The 20,943-nt window shown below is 42.6% G+C and overlaps 2 protein-coding genes across 6 annotated transcripts in view; one reads left to right on the forward strand and one right to left on the reverse strand.

Moving 5' to 3' along the window:
- Positions 1-16,472, forward strand: part of LOC143983320 (uncharacterized) — a 78,171-nt gene extending 61,699 nt beyond the window's left edge. For all 4 annotated transcript variants that reach the window (XM_077482880.1, XM_077482870.1, XM_077482887.1 and 1 more), the window contains 2 exons: positions 6,790-6,884; positions 16,370-16,472. In XM_077482880.1, coding sequence (XP_077339006.1) covers positions 6,790-6,878 — 89 coding nt within the window. In that variant the 3' untranslated portion in view covers positions 6,879-6,884; positions 16,370-16,472. The remainder of the gene's footprint in view (positions 1-6,789; positions 6,885-16,369) is intronic.
- Positions 16,473-18,008: 1,536 nt separating this feature from the next.
- Positions 18,009-20,943, reverse strand: part of LOC143983337 (uncharacterized) — a 37,796-nt gene continuing 34,861 nt past the window's right edge. For both annotated transcript variants that reach the window (XM_077482907.1, XM_077482916.1), the window contains exon 4: positions 18,009-18,210. In XM_077482907.1, coding sequence (XP_077339033.1) covers positions 18,089-18,210 — 122 coding nt within the window. In that variant the 3' untranslated portion in view covers positions 18,009-18,088. The remainder of the gene's footprint in view (positions 18,211-20,943) is intronic.

Genomic DNA, 20,943 nt, shown 5'->3' on the forward strand with positions numbered 1-20,943 from the left:
GAACAACCTGCACCAGGGATCTCTAATGCCACGTATACAGGACTGGACTTTCTGGTAAACTAGGTCCGATGGTCTTCCCTATGGACTTTTGGCGGAGTTCCGATGGACTTTCAGAACGAACGGACTTGGCCACACACAAAGTAAACAGGACTAAACAAGGAAGTTCAATAGGAAGTAGCCAATAGCTTCCCTTGCGTCGTATTTGGTCCATCGGATCAGGACACAGACAAACGTTTTTCCTGATTTAAGTCAGTCGGAATTGAGTCCGTCAGATAGATTTGAAACATGTTCTATTTCTAGGTCCATCTGATTTTTTTCACGAAAAATGAACGGATTAGCCCACACACGATCGGATTGTCCGACGGACTAATCCCGCCGGACCTAGTCTGCCGGAAAGTCAGTCGTGTGTATGCGGCATTAGGCTCACCATACATTTTTACAATCTGACCATACAATCTCTGTACAATCAACTTTAGATTTACCAAAACGATATATTATGAGAATCTACCTAATGATTTAGTCAATCTGTATTCAATCAGGTAGGTGCTTGCACTACATACTTGTTGGTAGATCTACGTTTAAGCCTGTGTTCACACTGTTGCATGCTGGGAACGCACTCACAATCATGAGAGAAACGTGTTATAGTTTAGCAGACACATGTTCCATTAATTATTAATGGCACTGTCACACAATGGCAAAATGCCTGCGTTTTTGCGTTTGCAAAACTGCATGGTACTGGAGCACCATGCAATTCCCTGCAGCACAGTTTTAAAAAGGGCCCAGGACTTTTTTTCATTTGTTTTTGTGGGTAGTTCAGCCCACTGAAAAAAAATGGGCTGCCCTACCCACAGCCTGCACAAGTGTGAATCCAGGGTAAGACTTTGTTCACATCAATGCAGATGCGACAGTGAGAAAGCTTTTTTGCATGTTTTTGCATGTTGTATTTTTGGCAGCCCATTCATTGCAATGGGTTGCCCTTTTATTATCATTATTATTTAGGATTTGTGGAGCACCAACAGTTTGCACAGTGCTTTGCATTATAAAGTGAGAGTGCAGTCACAATACAATTCAATACAGAACGGTTAGCCCACGTACACACGGTCTGAGATTTTGCCAACCAAATCCGTCAGATTTTGCCCGTCGGATTTACTCCGACGGATTGTGTCCGAAACTGTTGCATACACACGGTCGGGCCAAGTTGGCGAAAAATCCGATCTTTCAGAACGTGATGACGTAATTTCGTTACGATGGGACTACATTCAGGCTAGTAGCCAATAGCTTTGATGTAAGAATTTGATCTGAGCATGCGTGGCACTTGGTCCGATCAAAATGCTCTACACATGATCGAATTAGGTCCGTCCGGCCCAGTTGGTCGGGAAATATTTCCAACATGTTGGAAAATTGGGTCGGACGGAGATTCGGACGGAATCAGTCCGATGCATACCACACACAGTCGGATTATCTGACGACACGGTCCGATAAGACTCATTCTGACAGATTCTCCGACCGTGTGTACAAGGGCTTAGGAGGGCCCTGCTGAGAGTTTACAATCTAATTTACTATACCTTGAAAAATCACACAAAAGAATACCATGACCTTTTTTTTCAAATTGCACTGGACCAAAGCACATTGATTACATGTGTTTTGGCATGCACTTTCACACACACATTGGCATTAGGCATTGTTGTGCTTTTTTTTTACTTGCATTTTTTTTAATGCTTTTTCATGCTTTTTTGAAAAGCCCAAAATCCTGCCAAAAATGCACCAAAAACAGTTGTACGTGTCTTTTTTTATTCATTGATGCATCCAAAAACACTATATGCTGCACCAAATGAAGTAAATGTAACTTTTCAAAAATCGCACAGCAATAGGTGGCATTAATGTGGGCTACAATAAATTTTTATTACATTTTTAATACATAAATAATAGAAAAAAGAATTAAACATACACTAAAACGTAAATAAGGTAATATTACAGAATGGAATACAAACTAGGTGTAATAAAGGTTTGAGAAAACATAAATAATAATAATAAAAAAAGAAATTAGTAATTATAGTAGGTAAAAGTAATACTAAGGTAGTATATAAGGGGAGACATTTTATATAATTAGTTGTAAAGGTGTAAGTGGAACAAGCTCATGAGAGTATCTTCTAGCAGTGACGGCCCATACATTAGGGGCACACGGGTGCCGCCCCCCTATCCATGCTTCCGGCCCCTTGATCTACATGCAGGGTGCCGGTGTCCAATCAGATAGTGTCCCCCATCACATAGTGTCCGCCCTGTACTGCGCTTGCGCAGTACGGGGGACAAGGAGAAGCCAAACATCTCCGTAGATAAACGGTGACTGCGCACTGAGTCCAGGTTCAAGCCCCACCATCCAAGTGGACATAGAGTTAGAATATAAAAGAGCCAAGCGAAGTGAGGCTGTGCCCAAAGCGTGGCGAGTGAAGCAGACCCGTGAGGGGCCCTGTTACTATGAGCAACCCTATGTCCACTTGGATGATGGGGCTTCAACCTCGACTCAGTGCGCAGGCGCCGTTCTTCTTCGGAGATGTTCGGCTTCTCCTTGTCCCCCGAACTGCACAAGCGATGCGCCTGCGCAGTACGGCCTGGACACTATTCGATAGGTGGACACTTTGTGTCAGAACACTGGACGCATGGATTCCAATGGGGGGGGGGGGTTGAAGCATGTGATTAGAGCCAGAGGCTCTAATAGGCTTCAAATAAGGGTGGGCTCGGGGCACAGAACACTGTGCCCAAAGCCCACCCAGTTGTGTGACAATAGAATCTCCTCCTGGCCAATCGGGAAGCGGGTCATGAGACCCATCACTCGATTGGCCGAAAGGAGATCCGATCGGATTGGCCGGCAGGAAGAGGAGGGAGGAGATGCACGGCGCACAGAGGAGGGGAGGGAGAAGACGCAGGGGAACTGAGCCAACAAGCAGCCCAGGGAGAAGCCACCACCGCACTGCCCTTGAGATGGGGTAAATGCGGGGCTCCAACTGACTGACGGACTGGGGTGGTGCCGCCCATGACCCGACCACCCCCCCCCCCCCCCCCCACCACCTCCCCCCCAAGAAAAAAACACCAGCCATCACTGTCTTCTAGCATTAGTCAGCAGATGGTTGGCAGGACAGAAGGGAGTATTTTAAATTTATAATGGGAAATGTAAGGTATGGGGTCAGGAAGGAGGGGGAGGGGGTGTTGGGGGGAGGGGGGTCAGGAATTAGGGAGGATAGGGATATGTCAAGGGAAAAGGGGGCCCATGTGGTTCATAGTAGGCAGTGAATCTTCAAGTTACTATCTGCAATCAAAGAGATAGGAGAGAGCAGTCAATGTTTAAATGGTTGGTGTAGTCCAACCATGTGCTCCAGACTTTAAGGAATTTAGATTGGCTATCATTAAGAAAAAAGCAAGGAAAATGTTCATCACCAGTATTCGATGAAATTTGTTAAGATGTGGAACGGGTCTATGAAGGAACGCTTCCCAAGGGTTTATAATAAGGGTGATATGAAGAATCAAATGTATTCAATTATAAACTTTAGTCCAGAAATGGAAAGCTATAGGACCACCAAATGGGTAGCAGGGTGCCCCGATCAGTACAACCACGGAAGCATTGCAAAGAGGTATTAGGGATAAAATTAGTTAGACAATCTGGGGTCATGTATCATGTGTCATTAATGTGAACGGGCACCATAGAGAATGATGTCTTTTCCCATGTTGTGCATAGCAGTGCGACGGCAGACCCAGAAGAAAACACATTAGCGTGAAGGAGACTAAAGGGGCCAAGCAGCTTAGGCTGCAAATTACACAAATATCAAACTGCTCAATATACTCTTTAATGAACAAATGCACTTTTACACTTAGTTACCTTGTGTTTTTTTGTTTTTGTTTTTTGAGGAAGTGTGATCAATGAAAGAGGAAAGGATAAAAAGGCCATTTTGGTTTAGGACAGCTATGATTCATATCTAAAGGAGCCACAAAAGGAATTGTAAAAAGGAAGTGATAGAAATACCACAGTGCCGTGCTCTTGTTGTAAAAACTTATGGGCAAAATATTGTATTTCATGAAGCCTGTCAATGACATTAATACATTTGCTATAACACCTATTGATCCTGTCAGTAGATCCATTATTTTTCCTTTTCCTTTAACAGGCCAAGGTGTCCAGCAAAAGGTTCAGTTACAAGAGTTTGGGCAATCTATACAAATTTGGTAGGGGTGTTTGTAATGTTCAGCTTTTGTTCATTTGGTTTAACCCTTATTACAAAAGAAAAATAAATAAACCCATGTCTGTAACTAATTAAAAAACATTAGCTGGAGTTGGGCTTTAATTTGTTTGTCTCCTACCTGAAAGCCCATTCAATACTACATGTCTATGTGATATCGCTAGGCTGATAGAGGTGAAAATTGGTTCTGATGGATCTACTGAAAATGATTTATCCTTCAGATGAAGCAGATCTGTGATTTTAGTCCTAGGCTGCTATCTAGAGAAATGTTATTGTATTAACCATGATCCTTACTAGCTCGTCCACAATTCATGTAGGGAATTGTAGTGAATTGGTGGTTGGAACCACCATACGATTATCGATTTATCATAAAATAAGAATCTTCACCAGCACACCTTGGTATAATGATAATCTTGTCCACTGTGACTCATGATAAATGCTTAAGGGTTCCTGATGAACTGTTAAGATCCAAAAGGGTTGGATGTTGCAGACCAGTGAGAGTGCAGGCTGTGGAAAGATCCGTCCAGATCCAAAGCATGCTACAAATATAAAAAGAGATAGATAGAGTGGCTGCTGCTCACCTCACCCGGTCTCAGTGGTAAGCAAGTAAAGGAGCCTCAGCTCGATTCACCCAGACCGTGTCTCCAACATGTTCCGCCCCACCCCTGGAGCTTAATCATGGAAAATCATGCCCACATATAGTAGCAGGCATCTCAGGTCTATGTTCTGGGACCTTGCAGGATGCCTTTGTCAAGGCAGAGTATGATGGCTGTTACATTTTGTGAATAAAGACGGTAGAACAAGGTTTTCATTATACCTAGGCTCCTACCTTCTGGTAATGTCAAAGTGCCATCAAGAGACGCTTGTCTTCAATAAGAATAATTTAGTCTTTATCAGGCCTTCATCTAGTCGTCATCACGCCTTCATCTAGTTGTCATCGCGCCTTCATCTAGTTCTCATCAAGCCTTCATCTACAGTAGTTGTCATCAAGCCTTCATCTAGTCTCCATCAAGCCTTAAAGGGTTTGTAAAGCCAGAAGGTTTTTTATTCTTAATACATTCTATGCGTTAAGATAAAAGCCTTCTGTGTGCAGTAGCCCCCTGTCATGAACTAGAAGTGACCAGAACTATGTGACTGCGACAGAGTGAACCAGACATAAATAGGTGAAAGTAAGTTTATTAGAGTAAATGCATATAAATGGGAACACACCACCAATACAAACTGAGTGAACAAACCAAACAACCAGACAGTGAAGATAAACAAACAACCAGCATATGTAGCAAAAGGGAGTACCAGAATCATAGTCAAGCCAGGCCAGGGTCATAAATAGGAGGTCAGCAGATGGGGGGACAAGGAGAAAGGGATCAGGTTGCAACAGGTTCAGGAGGCAGGATGCAGGAAACAGGGATCAGGTATCAGGTATCAGGTATACAGGCTGCAGGTCAGCGCACAAGGACAAGGTGTGTGTGCACTTGCCGGGTATTTATACAATGGCTGTTATCAGTCATGTGACGCCTGACTGCAGAAGGTAATACCTGCTCCATACTGCCAGGATCCCTCCGCTGGTGGACGCCAGTCCTGCGGACCAAAGATTACATAATTCCAGCAAGCGAAAAGCTCTTCTGACAGCTCCAAACTGCCAATAGACACCTGCTGGTGGATCTCAGTACTGCACGCCAAATGATCGATATTACCAGCGGAGGGAACCTTTCCTGACACCCCCTCAGCTTCCGTAATACTTGAGCCCCCTCTCTGTCCAGCGATGTCCACGATTGTCTCGGCCATCCGAGATTCTCCCTCCTGATTGGCTGAGACACAGCAGTGGTCCCATTGGCTCCCACTGCTGTCACTCAAAGTCAGCTAGCCAATCAGGAGAGAGAGGGGTGGGGCTGGGTAGGGGCTCCATGTCAGAATGGATAGAAGGAGCTGTGACTTGGTTCGGGTGCCCTCACAGCAAGAAGCTTGCTGTGGGGGGCGCTCAACAGGACACAGGGGCCAGGAGAGCTGAAGAACGACCCGAGAAGAGGAGGATCTGGTCTTCTCTGTGAAATCCACCGCTACAGCGCAGATAAGTAGAACATGTTTTTTCTTTTTATAGGGAAAAAAAGCCTTTACAATCACTTTAACACTGGTCCCTAGTGCATTCTGACGTGATTTTATAAACTTTGATCGCTTAAGCCCTGAAGAGGCTTTTCTCCCCTGAAACATGTTGACTGTATTTGATGTTCTTAACCATTAAATGTTTAAGAAAGGTCTTCAAATTAGATAAAGTTTTGTAGCAGGAACTCCTCAAAAATACATCTAAAAATGTAAAACTGGTCATTCTAAAACTATTCTGTCCCAAGGAATGACAATGTGGCTGTGTGTTACAGGAAGTAGAAAAAGAATGGATTTTCTGGCAGGATCAACAGATAATAAAGTTACAGGGGCACTCAGAAACACAAAAACTGCTTTGTTAATGCAACCGACAGACTGAATCATATGTATAATTTTTTTTTTCCCCCATAGTTATACAAAAATACATCTATTTTACCTTTATCCTTTATATATATATATTTTACAGCCAAACATTCTATTGTGGAGCCTAATCAAAGGGAAAAGTTCAAACTTTTTGCATCCTGCTTGTCCTTGCCTAACATAAATGTGAAATAATGAAAGGTAAAGTAACTGTATATCACTGCTACTGTATAAATCTCTGTTGATAATTGCCTCCATTTAATCAAAATGATCATAGACTACACTAAAAGAAATGCTTTCTCTTCTGAGCATGATGGAACATTTTGTGAAGTGGTGTATGCTAACATCGGGGCTCCCTTAGACGTGATCTCATCCCCCCTTCTTCCTCTCTCCCTACTCACCTTGGAACCTGATGGCACATCATACCTTTAAGCTTATACATTGTGCTATGTTACCGGGTTTTGCCCAGATCCCCTGAAGAAGCTCTCTATGAAATATGTTGGCATGCATCTCCTGCCATATACCTACCTCATTTCTGGGGAATTTTTTGTTCTAGGCAACCATCTTTTGCCAAGATCCCCTGAAGAAGCTCTTCACAAAACATGTTAGGATGCATCTCCTGCCATATACAGTGCCTTGAAAAAGTATTCACACCCCTTGACATTTTCCACATTTTGTCATGTTACAACCAAAAATGTAAATGTATTTTATTGGGATTTTAAGTGATAGACCAACACAAAGCAGCACATAATTTTTTTTTAACAAATAAATATCTGAAAAGTGTGGCGTGCATTTGCATTCAGCCCCTTTACTCTGCTACCCCTAACTAAAATCTAGTGAAACCAATTGCTTTTTGCCAGAAGTCATCTAGTAAATAGAGTCCACCTGTGTGTAATTTAATCTCATTATAAATATAGCTGTTCTGTTAGAGAACCTTTGTGAACAAACAGCATCATGAAGGCCAAGGAACACACCAGACAGGTCAGGGATAAAGTTGTGGAAAAGTTTAAAGCAGGGTTAGGTTATAAAAAAATATCCCAAGCTTTGAATATCTCACGGAGCACTGTTCAATCCATCAATTGAAAAAGGAAAGAGTATGGCACAACTGCAAACCTACCAAGACATAAAACTGACAGGCCGGGCAAGGAGAGCAATAATCAGAGAAGCAGCAAAGTGGCCCATGGTAACTCTGGAGGAGCTGCAGAGATCCACAGCTCAGGTGGGAGAATCTGTCCACAGGACAACTATTAGTTGTGCTCTCCACAAATCTGGCCTTTATAGAAGAGCGGTAAGAAGAAAGTCATTGTTCGAAAGAAAGCCATAAGAATTCCTATTTGCAGTTTGTGAGAAGCTATGTGGGGGACACAACAAACATGTGGAAGAAGGAGCTCTGGTCAGATGAGATTAAAATTGAACTTTTTGGCCTAAAAGCAAAATGCTACGTGTGGTGGAAAACTAACACTGTACATCACACAATCCCTACCGTGAAACATGGTGGTGGCAGCATCATGTTGTGGGGATGCTTTTCTTCAGCAGGGACAGGGAAGCTGGTCAGAGTTGATGGGAAGATGGATTGAGCCAAATACAGGGCAATCTTAGAAGAAAACCTGTTAGCCCACGTACACAAGGTCGGAGATTTTGCCAACCAAATACGTCGGATTTTGCCTGTCGGATTTAGTCCGACGGATTGTGTCCGAAACTGTTGCATACACACGGTCGGGCCAAGTTGGCGAAAAATCCGATCTTTCAGAACGTGATGACGTAATTTCGTTACGATGGGACTACATTCAGGCTAGTAGCCAATAGCTTTGATGTAGGAATTTGATCTGAGCATGCGTAGCACTTGGTCCGATGAAAATGCTCTACACATGATCGGATTAGGTCCGTCCGGCCCAGTTGGTCGGAAAATATTTCCAACATGTTGGAAAATTGGGTCGGACGGAGATTCGGATGGAATCAGTCCGATGCATACCACACACAGTCGGATTATCCCATTGACACGGTCCGATAAGACTCATTCCGACAAATTCTCCGACCGTGTGTACAAGGGCTAAGAGTCTGCAAAAGACTTGAGACCGGGATGGAGGTTCACCTTCCAGCAGGACAACAACCCCAAACATACAGCCAGGGCTACAATGGAATGGTTTAGATCAAAGCATATTCATGTGTTAGAATGGCCCAGTCAAAGTCCAGATCTAAATCCAATTGAAAATCTGTGGCAAGATTTGAAAATTGCTGTTCACAGACACTCTCCATCCAATCTGACAGAGCTTGAGCTATTTTGTAAAGAAGAATGGGCAAAAATGCCACTCTATAGATGTGCAAAGCTGGTAGAGACCTCCCCAAGAAGACTTGCAGCTGTAATTACAGTGAAAGGTGGTTCTACACCTTTCACTGCATACAAATGCACCCCACACTTTTCACATATTTATAAAAAAATATAAATAATTGAAAACCATTCATTATTTTCCTTCCACTTGGTTTATCATATAATATCCCAATAAAATACATTTACGTTTTTGGTTGTAACATGACAAAATGTGGAAAATGTCAAGGGGTATGAATACTTTTTCAAGGCACTGTACCTAGCTCATTTCGGGGGAATTTCAGTATATGTAATGATAGATGGCATTTGAAAATTTATATACCTTGTTATGTATATAAGGTTGAATAGCAGGAGTTTAAAGGGGCAATTGTATAAATTATGCATTCTTCAAGGTTGAATACTTTGTTGTTTTTATATTACATGCGATAATAACATTTTGAATGTATATAACATATTTTGCTTTTGTATATAAAATGTGTTGTCTCTGGGGAAATTTATGCACTTCTGAAAGTCCCAAATTTTCCTTCTTATTTCTATGATTTTATTAAGGGATGTGGTGCATGGGATTTTAACAAAACACCAAGCATTTGAAAGAAGGAACATTTGATTTTTGAATCATTAGGGAGATCAGATTAACGTTCGTTTTCTAACACAGTGACAAAAAAATTAGAATGCGCAGGATGGAAAATTTTCCCCGACCGAAAAAATTTCTAACAACGAATACGTTTTTTGTTTAGGAAATTATATTCATTCCAAAATCAAATGTTAAAAGCAAACAATATTTTGAAGTATTTAATAAAGTCATTGAATGTACTAATGAGAATTAATGAACAAACTTTTTCAAACATCGTCTAGTGCAGAGATGGCGAACCTTGACACTCCAGATGTTTTGGAACTACATTTCCAATGATGCTCCACTACACTGCAGAGTGCCTGAGCATCATGGGAAATGTAGTTCCAAAACATCTGGAGTGCCAAGGTTCCCCATAACTGGTCTAGTGTACAGTGGTGTGAAAAAGTGTTTGCCCCCTTCCTCATTTCCTGTTCCTTTGCATGTTTGTCACACTTAAGTGTTTCGGAACATCAAACCAATTTAAACAATAGTCAAGGACAACACAAGTAAACACAAAATGCAATTTGTAAATGAAGGTGTTTATTATTAAAGGTGAAAAAAAATCCAAACCATCATGGCCCTGTGTGAAAAAGTGATTGCCCCCTAAACCTAATAACTGGTTGGGCCACCCTTAGCAGCAACAACTGCAACCAAGCGTTTGCGATAACGTGCAATGAGGCTTTTACAGCGTCCTGGAGGAATTTTGGCCCACTCATCTTTGCAGAATTGTCCTAATTCAGTTACATTAGAGGGTTTTCGAGCATGAACGGCCTTTTTAAGGTCATACCACAACATCTCAATAGGATTCAGGTCAGGACTTTGGCTAGGCCACTCCAAAGTCTTCATTTTGTTTTTCTTCAGCCATTCGGTGGTGGACTTGCTGGTGTGTTTAGGATCATTGTCCTGCTGCAGAACCCAAGTTCGTTTCAGCTTGAGTACATGAACAGATGGTCGGACATTCTCCTTCAGGATCTCTTGGTAGACAGCAGAATTCATAGTTCCTTTTATCACGGCAAGTCTTCCAGGTCCTGAAGCAGCAAAACAGCCCCAGACCATCACACTACCACCCCCATATTTTACTGTTGGTATAATGTTCTTTTTATGAAATGCAGTGTTCCTTCTACGCCAGATATACTTGGACACACACCTTCCAAAGAGTTCCACTTTTGTCTCATCGGTCCACAGAATGTTGTCCCAAAAGTCTTGGGGATCATCAAGATGTGTTGTGGAGAAATTGAGATGAGCTTTGATGTTCTTTTTGCTCAGCAGTGGTTTTCTCCTTGGAACTCTGCCATGCAGGCCATTTTTGCCCAGTCTTTTCCTGATGGTGGAGGCATGAACGCTGACCTTAACTGAGGCAAGTGAGGCCTGCAGTTCCTTGGACGTTGTTGTGGGGTCTTTTGTGACCTCTTGGATGAGTCGTCGCTGCGCTCTTGGGGTAATTTTGGGCGGCCGGCCACTCCTGGGAAGGTTCACCACTGTTCCATGTCCACCACTGTGGTTCGCTGGATTCCCAAAGCTTTGGAAATGGCTTTATAACCCTTTCCAGACTGCTAGATCTCAATTACTTTCTTTCTCAATTGTTCCTGAATTTCTTTGGGTCTCGGCATGATGTGTAGCTTTTAAGGATCTTCTGGTGGACCTTACTGTGTCAAGCAGCTCCTATTTAAGTGATGCCTTGATTGTGAACAGGTGTGGCAATAATCAGGCCTGGGTGTGGCTAGAGAAATTGAACTCAGGTGTGGACAACCACAGTTATAGTATGTTGGGCCCAAAGTGTCTATATTTTGTGTGGCCACCATTATTTTCCAGCACTGCCTTAACGCTCTTGGGCATGGAGTTCCCCAGAGCTTCACAGGTTTCTACTGGAGTTCTCTTCCACTCCTCCATGATGACATCATAGAGCTGGTGGATGTTAGAGACCTTGCGCTCCTCCATCTTCTGTTTGAGGCTGTCCCACAGATTCTCAATAGGGTTTAGGTCTGGAGACATGCTTGGCCAGTCCATCACCTTTACCCTCAGCTTCTTTAGCAGGACAGTGGTTGTCTTGGAGGTGTGTTTTGGTCATTATCATGTTAGAATACTGCCCTGTGGCCCAGTCTCTGGAGGGAGGAGATCATACTTTGCTTCAGTGTGTCACAGTACATGTTGACATTCATGATTCTCTCAATGATCTGTAGCTCCCCAGTGTTGGCAGCACTCATGCAGCCCCAGACCATGACACTCCCACCATCACGCTTAACTGTAGACAATGCACTTGTCTTTGTACTCCTCACCTGGTTGCCACCACACACACTTGACACCATCTGAACCAAATACATTTACCTTGGTCTCATCAGACCACAGGACATGGTTCCAGTAATCCATGTCCTTAGTCTGCCTGTCTTCAGCAAACTGTTTACAGGCTTTCTTGTGCATCATCTTTAGAAGAGGCTTTCTTCTGGGATGACAGCCATGAAGACCAATTTGATGCAGTGTGCGGCGTATGGTCTGAGCACTGACAGGCTGACCCCCGCACTCCTCAACCTCTGCAGCAATGCTGGCAGCACTCATATGTCTATTTCCCAAAGACAACCTCTGGATATGATGCTGAGTACATGCACTCAACTTCTTTGGTCGACCATGGCAAGGCTTGTTCTGAGTGGAACCAGTCCTGTTAAACCGATGTATGGTCTTGGCCACCGTGCTGCAGCTGAATTTCAGGGTCTTGGCACTCTGCGTATAGCCTAGGCCATCTTTATGGAGACCAACATTTTTTTTTTTTTTCAGATATTCAGAGAGTACCATGAGGGGCCATGTTAAACCAGTATGAGAGCGATAACACCAAATTTAACACACCTGCTTCCCATTCATACCTGAGACCTTGTAATACTAATGAGTCACATGACACTGGGGAGGGAAAATGGCTAATTGGACCCAATTTGGACATTTTCACTTAGGGGTGTACTCACTTTTGTTGCCAGCTGTTTAGACATTAATGGCTGTTTGTTGAGTTATTTGGAGGAGACAGCTAATTTACACTGTTATACAAGCTGTACACTCACTACTACTATTTCTTCAGTGTTGTCACATGAAAAAATATAATAAAATATTTACAAAAATGTGAGGGGTGTACTCACTTTTGTGAGATACTGTATATGCACTCACCCGCCACTTTATTTGGTACACCTGTTCAGTTGCTTGGTAACACAAATTCCCAATCACATCATGGCAACTCAATGCATTTAAGCATCTAGATGTAGTGAAGACGACTTGCTGAAGTTCAAACTGAGCATCAGAATGGGGAAGAAAGGGTATTTAAGTGACTCTGAACGTGGCATGGTTGTTGGTGCCAGATGGGCTGGTCTGAGTATTTCAAAAACTGCTGATCTACTGGGATTTTAACACATAACCATCTGTAGGATTTACAGAGAATGGCTCGAAAAAGAGAAAATATCCAGTGAGTAGCAGTTATGTGGACGAAAATGCATTGTTGATGTCAGAGGAGAATGAGCAGACCAGTTTGAGATGATAGAAAGGCAACAATAACTCAAATAACCACTTGTTACAGCCAAGGTATGCAATATATATCTCTGAACACACAACACACTGAACCTTGAAGCAGATGCGCTACAGCAGCAGAAGACCACACCGAGTGCCACTTCTGTCAGCTAAGAAGAGGAAGCTGAGGCTACAATTCACACAGACTCAACAATACACACAGACTCACAATAGAAGATTGGAAAAACTTTGCCTGGTCTGATGAGTCTCAATTGCAGCTCTGACATTCACATGGTAGGCTGAGAATTTGGAGTAAACAACATGAAAGCGTGGATCCATCCTGCCTTGTATTAACGGTTCAGGCTGGTGGTGTAATGGTGTGGGGGATATTTCTTGGCACACTTTGGGCCCCTTAGTACCAATTGAGCATCGTTTAAACACCACGGCCTACCTGAGTATTGTTGCTGACCATGTCCATCCCTTTATGACTACAGTGTCCCCATCTTCTGATGGCTCCTTCCAGCAGGATAATGCTCCATGTCACAAAGCTCCAATCATCTCACCACTGGTTTCTTGAACATGACAATGAGGTCACTTTACTCCAATGGCCTCCACACTCACCAGATCTAAATGCAATGCACATTTGGTATGTGGTGGAATGTGGGATTTGGATGTGCAGCCGACAAATCTGCAGCAACTGAGTGATGCTATCATGTCACTATGGACCAAAATCTCTGAGGAATGTTTCCAACACCTTGTTGAATCTATGCCACGAAGAATTAAGGCAGTTCTAAGGGAAAAGGGGGTCCAACCCGGTACTTGCAAGGTGTACCTAATACAGTTGCAAGTGAGTGTATATATCGATATATAATATATAAATATTATATATCCTTCCCAAACTTCCCCAGTGGCATTGTTCAGTGACACAAAGAGTAACATTATCATGATGACATCAGCAACGCCCCCTTCCAGGGTATGCAGAGGGTTTATCTATCCAGTGAAGACACAAACAGCGATAAAATTGGGACATGGATTTTAATGCTTTGATAATCTATCCAAAATGTAAATATACCATACATGTGATCTCTAGGGTTAACTTCGAAATCAAACACTTTATTTAACCACTTTTTGGTCTTTGGCCATTTTGCTGGTCAAAGACCAGAGCACTTTTTGCAATTTCGGCACTGCGTCGTTTTAACTGACAATTGCGCGGTCGTGCAACGTGGCTCCCCAACAAAATTGATGTCCTTTTTCCCTCACGAATAGAGCTTTCTTTTGGTGGTATTTGATCAGCTCTGAGTTTTTTATTTTTTGCGCTATAAACAAAAACATAGGGACAATTTTGAAAAAAACGCATTCTTTTTTGCCTTTTGCTATAATATTAATAATAATATCCCCCAAAAAATATAAAAAAAATGTTTTCCTCAGTTTACGCTGATACATATTCTTCTACATATTTTTGGTGAAAAAAATCGCAATAAGCGTTTATTGATTGGTTTGCGCAAAAGTTATAGCGTCTACAAAATAGGGGATCATTTTATGGCATTATTATTCATATTTTTTTTTTTACTAGTAATGGCGGCGATCATCAATTTTTATCATGACTGCAACACTATGGCGGACATGTTGGACAATTTTGGCGTGATTTTGGGACCATTCACATTTATACAGCGATCAGTGCAATTAAAATTGCATTGATTACTGTGTAAATGTGACTGGTAGTGAAGGGGTTAGCACTAGGTGGCTCTGTAGGGGTTAAATGTGTCCTAGGGATGTGTTCTAACTGTAGGGGGGATGGGCTAGCTGTGCCTGTGACATATCACTGATCATAGCTCCTGCACACAGGGAGCAGAGATCAGTGACACTGTCACTAGGCAGAACAGGGAGATGCTTGTTTACATTAGCATCTCTCCATTCTTCCTCTCCGTGAGACAATCGTGGGTATCTCCACGAGGCCTGCGACCCGTCTCAGGGAGGGCCCCGGCCAGCGTGTGTGTGTGCTACTGGCAGCGTGCACGTGATGCCATGGCGGCAAATTCAAACGGATGTACAGGTACGCCTATTTGCCCAGCTATGCCATTCTGCTGACGTACATCAGCGTGCGCCGGGTAAAGCGGAGGTCCACCCTAAAAAGAAAAAAAAAATACACAAACACGCTCCTTAAAATACATTAAAAAACATTTGAAAAAAAAAGTTTTACTTACTAGAAATGGCTGTTGCTAGGCATATCGTCCTAATCTGCCACTTCCTACTCTGTGGTTCTTGTCCTCCCTCGCGTTGTCTCCTGGGAGATGGGGCGCGATGTCTTACAAAGTGCCGCGCGACTTGCACATGTGAACCGCAAGGCCACAAGGCTCCACTGCCTGTTTTCCATCAATAGGATGGTGGCAACGGCACCCGATCCGGTGGACGGATCAGCCTCGGGGGCCATCATCGCGGGCTCACTGGACAGGTAAGTGCCCTTATTAAAAGTCAGCAGCTACAGTGTTTGTAGTTGCTGACTTTAAAAAAAAAAGAAAAACCTCCGGACCTCTGCTTTAAACATTTAATTATTAGCAGTTTGAATCTAAGCCACCCATGTACCCATCACTCATGTAATTTGTTCAAATATCCATAATGCTATATTCCGTTAATGTAAGTTGATGCTCAGCAGGGGTTACACTAAATGGAATCCACACAACACATTGGACCCCTCCCCTGCTTACTCCACAACGTAAATAGTCGCCTCTTACATTTCAGGATACCTCTTTAAAGGGGAGTGCAGATCACACGGTACATAATGCCCAACTGAATCCATTGAGAAAAATATGTCAACGGGTGAAAATATTCATAAATAGACCTAGAATAAATTAGAATAAAGTGATGCCTCATGTTTTTCATAGAGAAGTACAAAATCCTTTTTTTTTTTTTTTTATCAAATATTATAGTGTCCCTTGACCTTATCATTCCCTGTAACCCTAATATTTTCAGTGCCATTCTTAATTTAGGATTAAAGAAGAAGAAAAAAAATAAATAAAGGGATAACGAGGAACAATTTGACATTTTTGATGGCCTGGTGCTTCCTCTCAGACCTTGCTGCCCTGAGCATTGGCCCACCAACGTCTTCCACAGCTGTCACTCTATCAATTTCTATCTGATGTTTTATGTCATTTACATCTTCAGATACGCCATATCAACCACAGAAATAAAAACACAGAGAAAAATTATAAATGAAGAGAAAAGATGTCACAAATTACTAAAAATATTGTCTTTCCATTGGCTTCACAGGTCCATTGACAATATTGAAGAACATTTTTGAGAAGACATAAGAAGTCCTTTGTGTCGCCTGCAATCTCTTATATGTAATAAAGAAACACATCTATATACAATGGCTTCATCTGTCATTTTTTTTTATATGATCGGATATACTAAATCTCATGGTACTACAGAGTAAAAAAAAACAAAAATTGTATACTCACCTATATCAGTCATTTTCCTTTACTGGTGCGTCCAATGGCAGCATAGGTGTCACCTTTCTAACCCCATAGAGCTAGATTTTTGTTAAATATGAGGGTACAGCCTGCCACAGTATTTCTGTAACTATTATGCAATTTTGGGTGGGTATATATACATTGCCATTGGATGCATGGGGAAAGGAAAAATGACCAAAAGATGAGTATAATTTGTTCTTCAATACAGTTCGATATACTGTATCCCGTAGCACTGCCAAAAGATGGCTACAGCGTGGACGCTAACTGCCGGGAGGGCGTCCCAGCCCAGGACGTCCTCCCTTTAAATTCCCCTCTGCGTGCCATCGCAGTGCCACGTATTAGTGCCATGTGTCTTCAGTGCCACGTGTCATCAGTGCCACGTATAAGTGCCATCTGTCATCAGTGCCACATATTAGTGCCATCTGTCAGTGTCACGTGTCATCAGTGCCACTTAGTAGTGGCATCTGTCATCAGTGCCACATATCAGTGCCACGTATCAGTGCCATCTGTCATCAGTGCCACGTCGGTGTCACATGTCATTGTCCTGGTGCTCCAGGGCCTTCAAAAGTGTAATAGGTAGTCAACAAGTTAGATGTGTAATTTATGCTCCTAGAACATGTGACGGCGCTCCCTGCATGTTTGGCCTCTCTAAGTGGCCAGGCTGTGGAAAAGTCCCACACATGTGGTATCGTAATACTCAGGAGGAGTAGCAGAATTTATTTTGAGACATTATTTGTAGTATACACATGCCATGTGAGAGAAATAACCTATTACAATGACAATTTTGTGGAAAAAATTTAAATAAAATAAAAAATCTTCATTTTGCAAAGAATTGTGGTAAAAAATGACAACATCAAAAAGCTCACCATGCCTCTTACTAAATACCTTGGAATCTCTACTTTCAAAAATTGGGTCATTTGGGGGGTATTTGTACTTCCCTGGCTTGTTCGGGTTGCAACAAATGAGATAGGCCACCAGTACATCAGATGTGATCAATTTTGTGTGATTTGCACCACAAATTGTAAACTCTCTAACTTTCACAAAGACCAAATAATATCCACTAATTTTGGTTATTTTTACCAAAGATATGTAGCAGTATAAATTGTGGCCAAAATTTATGAAGAAAAATTAATAATTTGCATAATTTTATCACAGAAACAAAGAAAAATGCGTTTTTTCAAAATTTTCGGTCTTTTTTCATTTATAGCGCAAAAAATTAAAAAAACTAGAGGTGATCAAATACCACCAAAAGAAAGCTCTATTTGTGGGAAAAAAAGACAAAATACTCATTTGGGTACAGTGTTGCATGACTGAGCACCAAAAGCTGAAAATTGGTCTGGGCAGGAGGGGTGTTTAAGTGCCCAGTAGGCAAGTGGTTAATAAGAAAAGTCACCAACAACAGTTCACAGCAAGTGACAAATAATCTGATATTATGCTTACATTTTTTTGTACCAGAAATTTTATTGGTTCCTTTAGAAAGCATTTTTTTTTTCTAAAGGTCTAAACATGGGTCATCTTAATTATCGTAGTTGCACAGATTTGTGTCGCAGCTAGTCCCATTGTTCCGGAAGCTCCATAAGTCGAAGTCTTCAGGACACTTTGCTGCGCATCCTTTTTTCTTGAACAACAAGCTGTTTCCTGCAAAATTAAAGAGGACATAGAAATTATGATTATTAATAATATTATTAATGAAATGTGCACTGCAAGGTTTAATTGTTCTTTTTTTTTTTTTTCATCAAGGGGATGGAAACTGCTGTTTTTCTTACCCAGTCCTCCACTCCTGCAGGTTCCTCTATGCTGCAGCCCGGTACCTGAAGCCTTTCCTCCCCCTGCACTCTGGTGGATGGATGCCCCTGACGTCATCACGTCAGCCCACAGCCCTGCATTGGATGTGATAATGCTGATGGCCAGTACACTCCTAGAGCATAGTGGAGTAGAGGAAAGCTGCTGGAAGAGGCGGAGGACGGAAAACTGCTTTTCCCTTCCCCTAAATGAGTACTGAACCCTTGATATGTTGCGGCAGCCCCACAGTAAAGCTCATTCACAATGTAGCGTCTCAGCCATCACATATTTCCTTTTTTTTTTTTTTTTTTTTTTTTTAAGAACTTTAGTGAAATATCACACAAACTGCTCTGCATTGGAAAATAGTACAGATTGCTGTACTTTTTTTTCAATGCACACCTCCCTCACACCACCACAATGCGGTGGTAAGAACCAGGCACATAGGAGATAAGGCATTTTGCCATGTTGTGCTGTGAGACTGCAGTGGAAAAGCCACCCAATTTGCACAGAAGCTGGTGTGAATAGACCTTAGCGGCTGGCTCACACCACAATTTCCAGATGCATTTCTGAATGCACATTTTTAATGCATTTTTGATGTGTCCCAGTGCATTTTTACCCTTTTTTTTCTTAATCTCAATTGAGGACATGTGCATTCTGGTGTGTTTTTGATGCATTTTGCCGCATTCCTGATGCGTTCCATACAGAAAAAAATGTAAAATGTTCTACTTTTGTTGACTGAACTGGTGTGATCTAGGGCCATTGTTAAACACTGACCATGCAATTTTGATGTCAACAAAAACGTGTTGGACTGAATCTGGTGTGAACCAGCCCTTAGAGAGGATTTGTACTTTTCCCAGAGTTGGGCTTTAAACTGGTCAAGTAATGCCCCATACACACAGTCAGACATTCCGACCACAAAAGCTGTCAGATTTTTTCCGACGTATTTTGGCCAAAACTTGTCTTGCATACACACAAAGTTGACAGAAAATCAGATCGTTCGGAATTAGGCGACGTTATACACAACAGGACTACGTAGAGGCTAGTAGCCAATAGCTTTCATCTCCAAATTATTTCTGAGCATGCGTGGCACTTTGTGCGTCGGAATTCTCTACACGCAATTGGAAAAAGTCAGATCGGATTTTGTTGTCGGAAAATTTTAGATCCAGCTCTCTAAATTTTTCCGTTGGAAATTCCGACAGAAAAAGTCCGATAGAGCCCACACACGATCAGATTTTCCAACAACATAATCCAAACTGGCTTTTTCCGTTGGAATTTCCGACCATGTGTATGGGTCATTAAGGTTTTAAATCCTGTTATCCAAGTGTAGAGCCCCCCTTGAAAGGGGCCGCTGTTTTGCCCCAAATTCATTTTACCATACTAGTGCAGCAGCAGCCAGGCACACAGTTATAGTCACTCTTCTGGCTCAATGAGCAGTCTAAGGGTATCGTTTTGATGCGTTATTGAAAATTGAACTTTAAAAGGGTGCAGGGAGATTGTGGGATACTTCAGAAGCACAATGTAGTAACACAAGCACACTCTTCACTTTATCAAAGCCTCATAGTATAGTCCATCTAGCAGCAATGAATGGATTGAGTAACACTGAGACACCATAGGCAGTGGTGGTGTGTCCATAAGGGCGCAGGGCGCCGCCCCTCTCTCCTGCCACCCCCTGGCACCAATAGTTAGATTCATGCATTGTATGAATCTATTTATGACCGCCGCGGTTATCCCCCTATTGAGGCGCCCGGCCCCTTTTCTGGCCCAGGACGCCAGAATTACAGCGGAGGGGGTGGTTTTGAAGCACCTGATTAGAGCCATAGGCAAAAAAGGTGACCTGCAAGTGCCATGCTGGGCGCTCGCAGGTCACTCAGCTGTGTGTTCGACTATTCGCCTTTCTAACACTAAAGCCCCTCTCCGCCAATCAGCTGCTCGGATCTGTTACCGGTCACCTGATTGGCTGAAACCACAGGCGCTGTGATTGGATGCCATTTCAACTAGAACTTGTGCTTCAAGTGCTCTGCAAGTGTACAACTTGCCAGGGAAGATGTGTAGCAAGTTCACAAGACTTACAATTCAATACTGCCACAAATGTGTGCCAAATTATCCTTGCTATCTGGGTAGCTGGGACCTCAATAAGCACTTTTACAATGACAGACAAGAACAGGGCTGCCCCAGGCCCCTGGCTATTTATGCACTATTCAGCCACCTACTGGGTATCCTCCCCCAGGGATTGGCTGGGACCACATATATATTCAGGCTGTCCATTTGCCTCTTCCACCCCACTACAATCCAGAACCCTCCACAGCCACTGAAACCTAGAACCCAAAGTAATCACAACCTGCTCCACTGATAACAGGGGAGTGAAATAATCCTGTAGGCAGGTAGTGGTTAATGCTGCCCCAGCAAGTAGGGAAAGAGTTAACCCAGTTCCCGTCCTTTATCTGAGCTCTAGCCTCCCTGTACTAGAAACAAAAGGGGGGCGGGCTCTGCCCACACACATTCAGTCGGTATGGAAAGGGAAGACACAGACAGCAAGATGATGTTCCTTTTGCAGATTCCAGCAAAGTTGCTACTCGCCTGTGTCCAGGA

This window comes from Lithobates pipiens, unplaced genomic scaffold (assembly GCF_037356315.1).
Source record: "Lithobates pipiens isolate NorthernLeopardFrog02 unplaced genomic scaffold, aLitPip1_a1.2 Scaffold_1, whole genome shotgun sequence".
NCBI classification, from domain to species: Eukaryota; Metazoa; Chordata; class Amphibia; order Anura; family Ranidae; genus Lithobates; species Lithobates pipiens.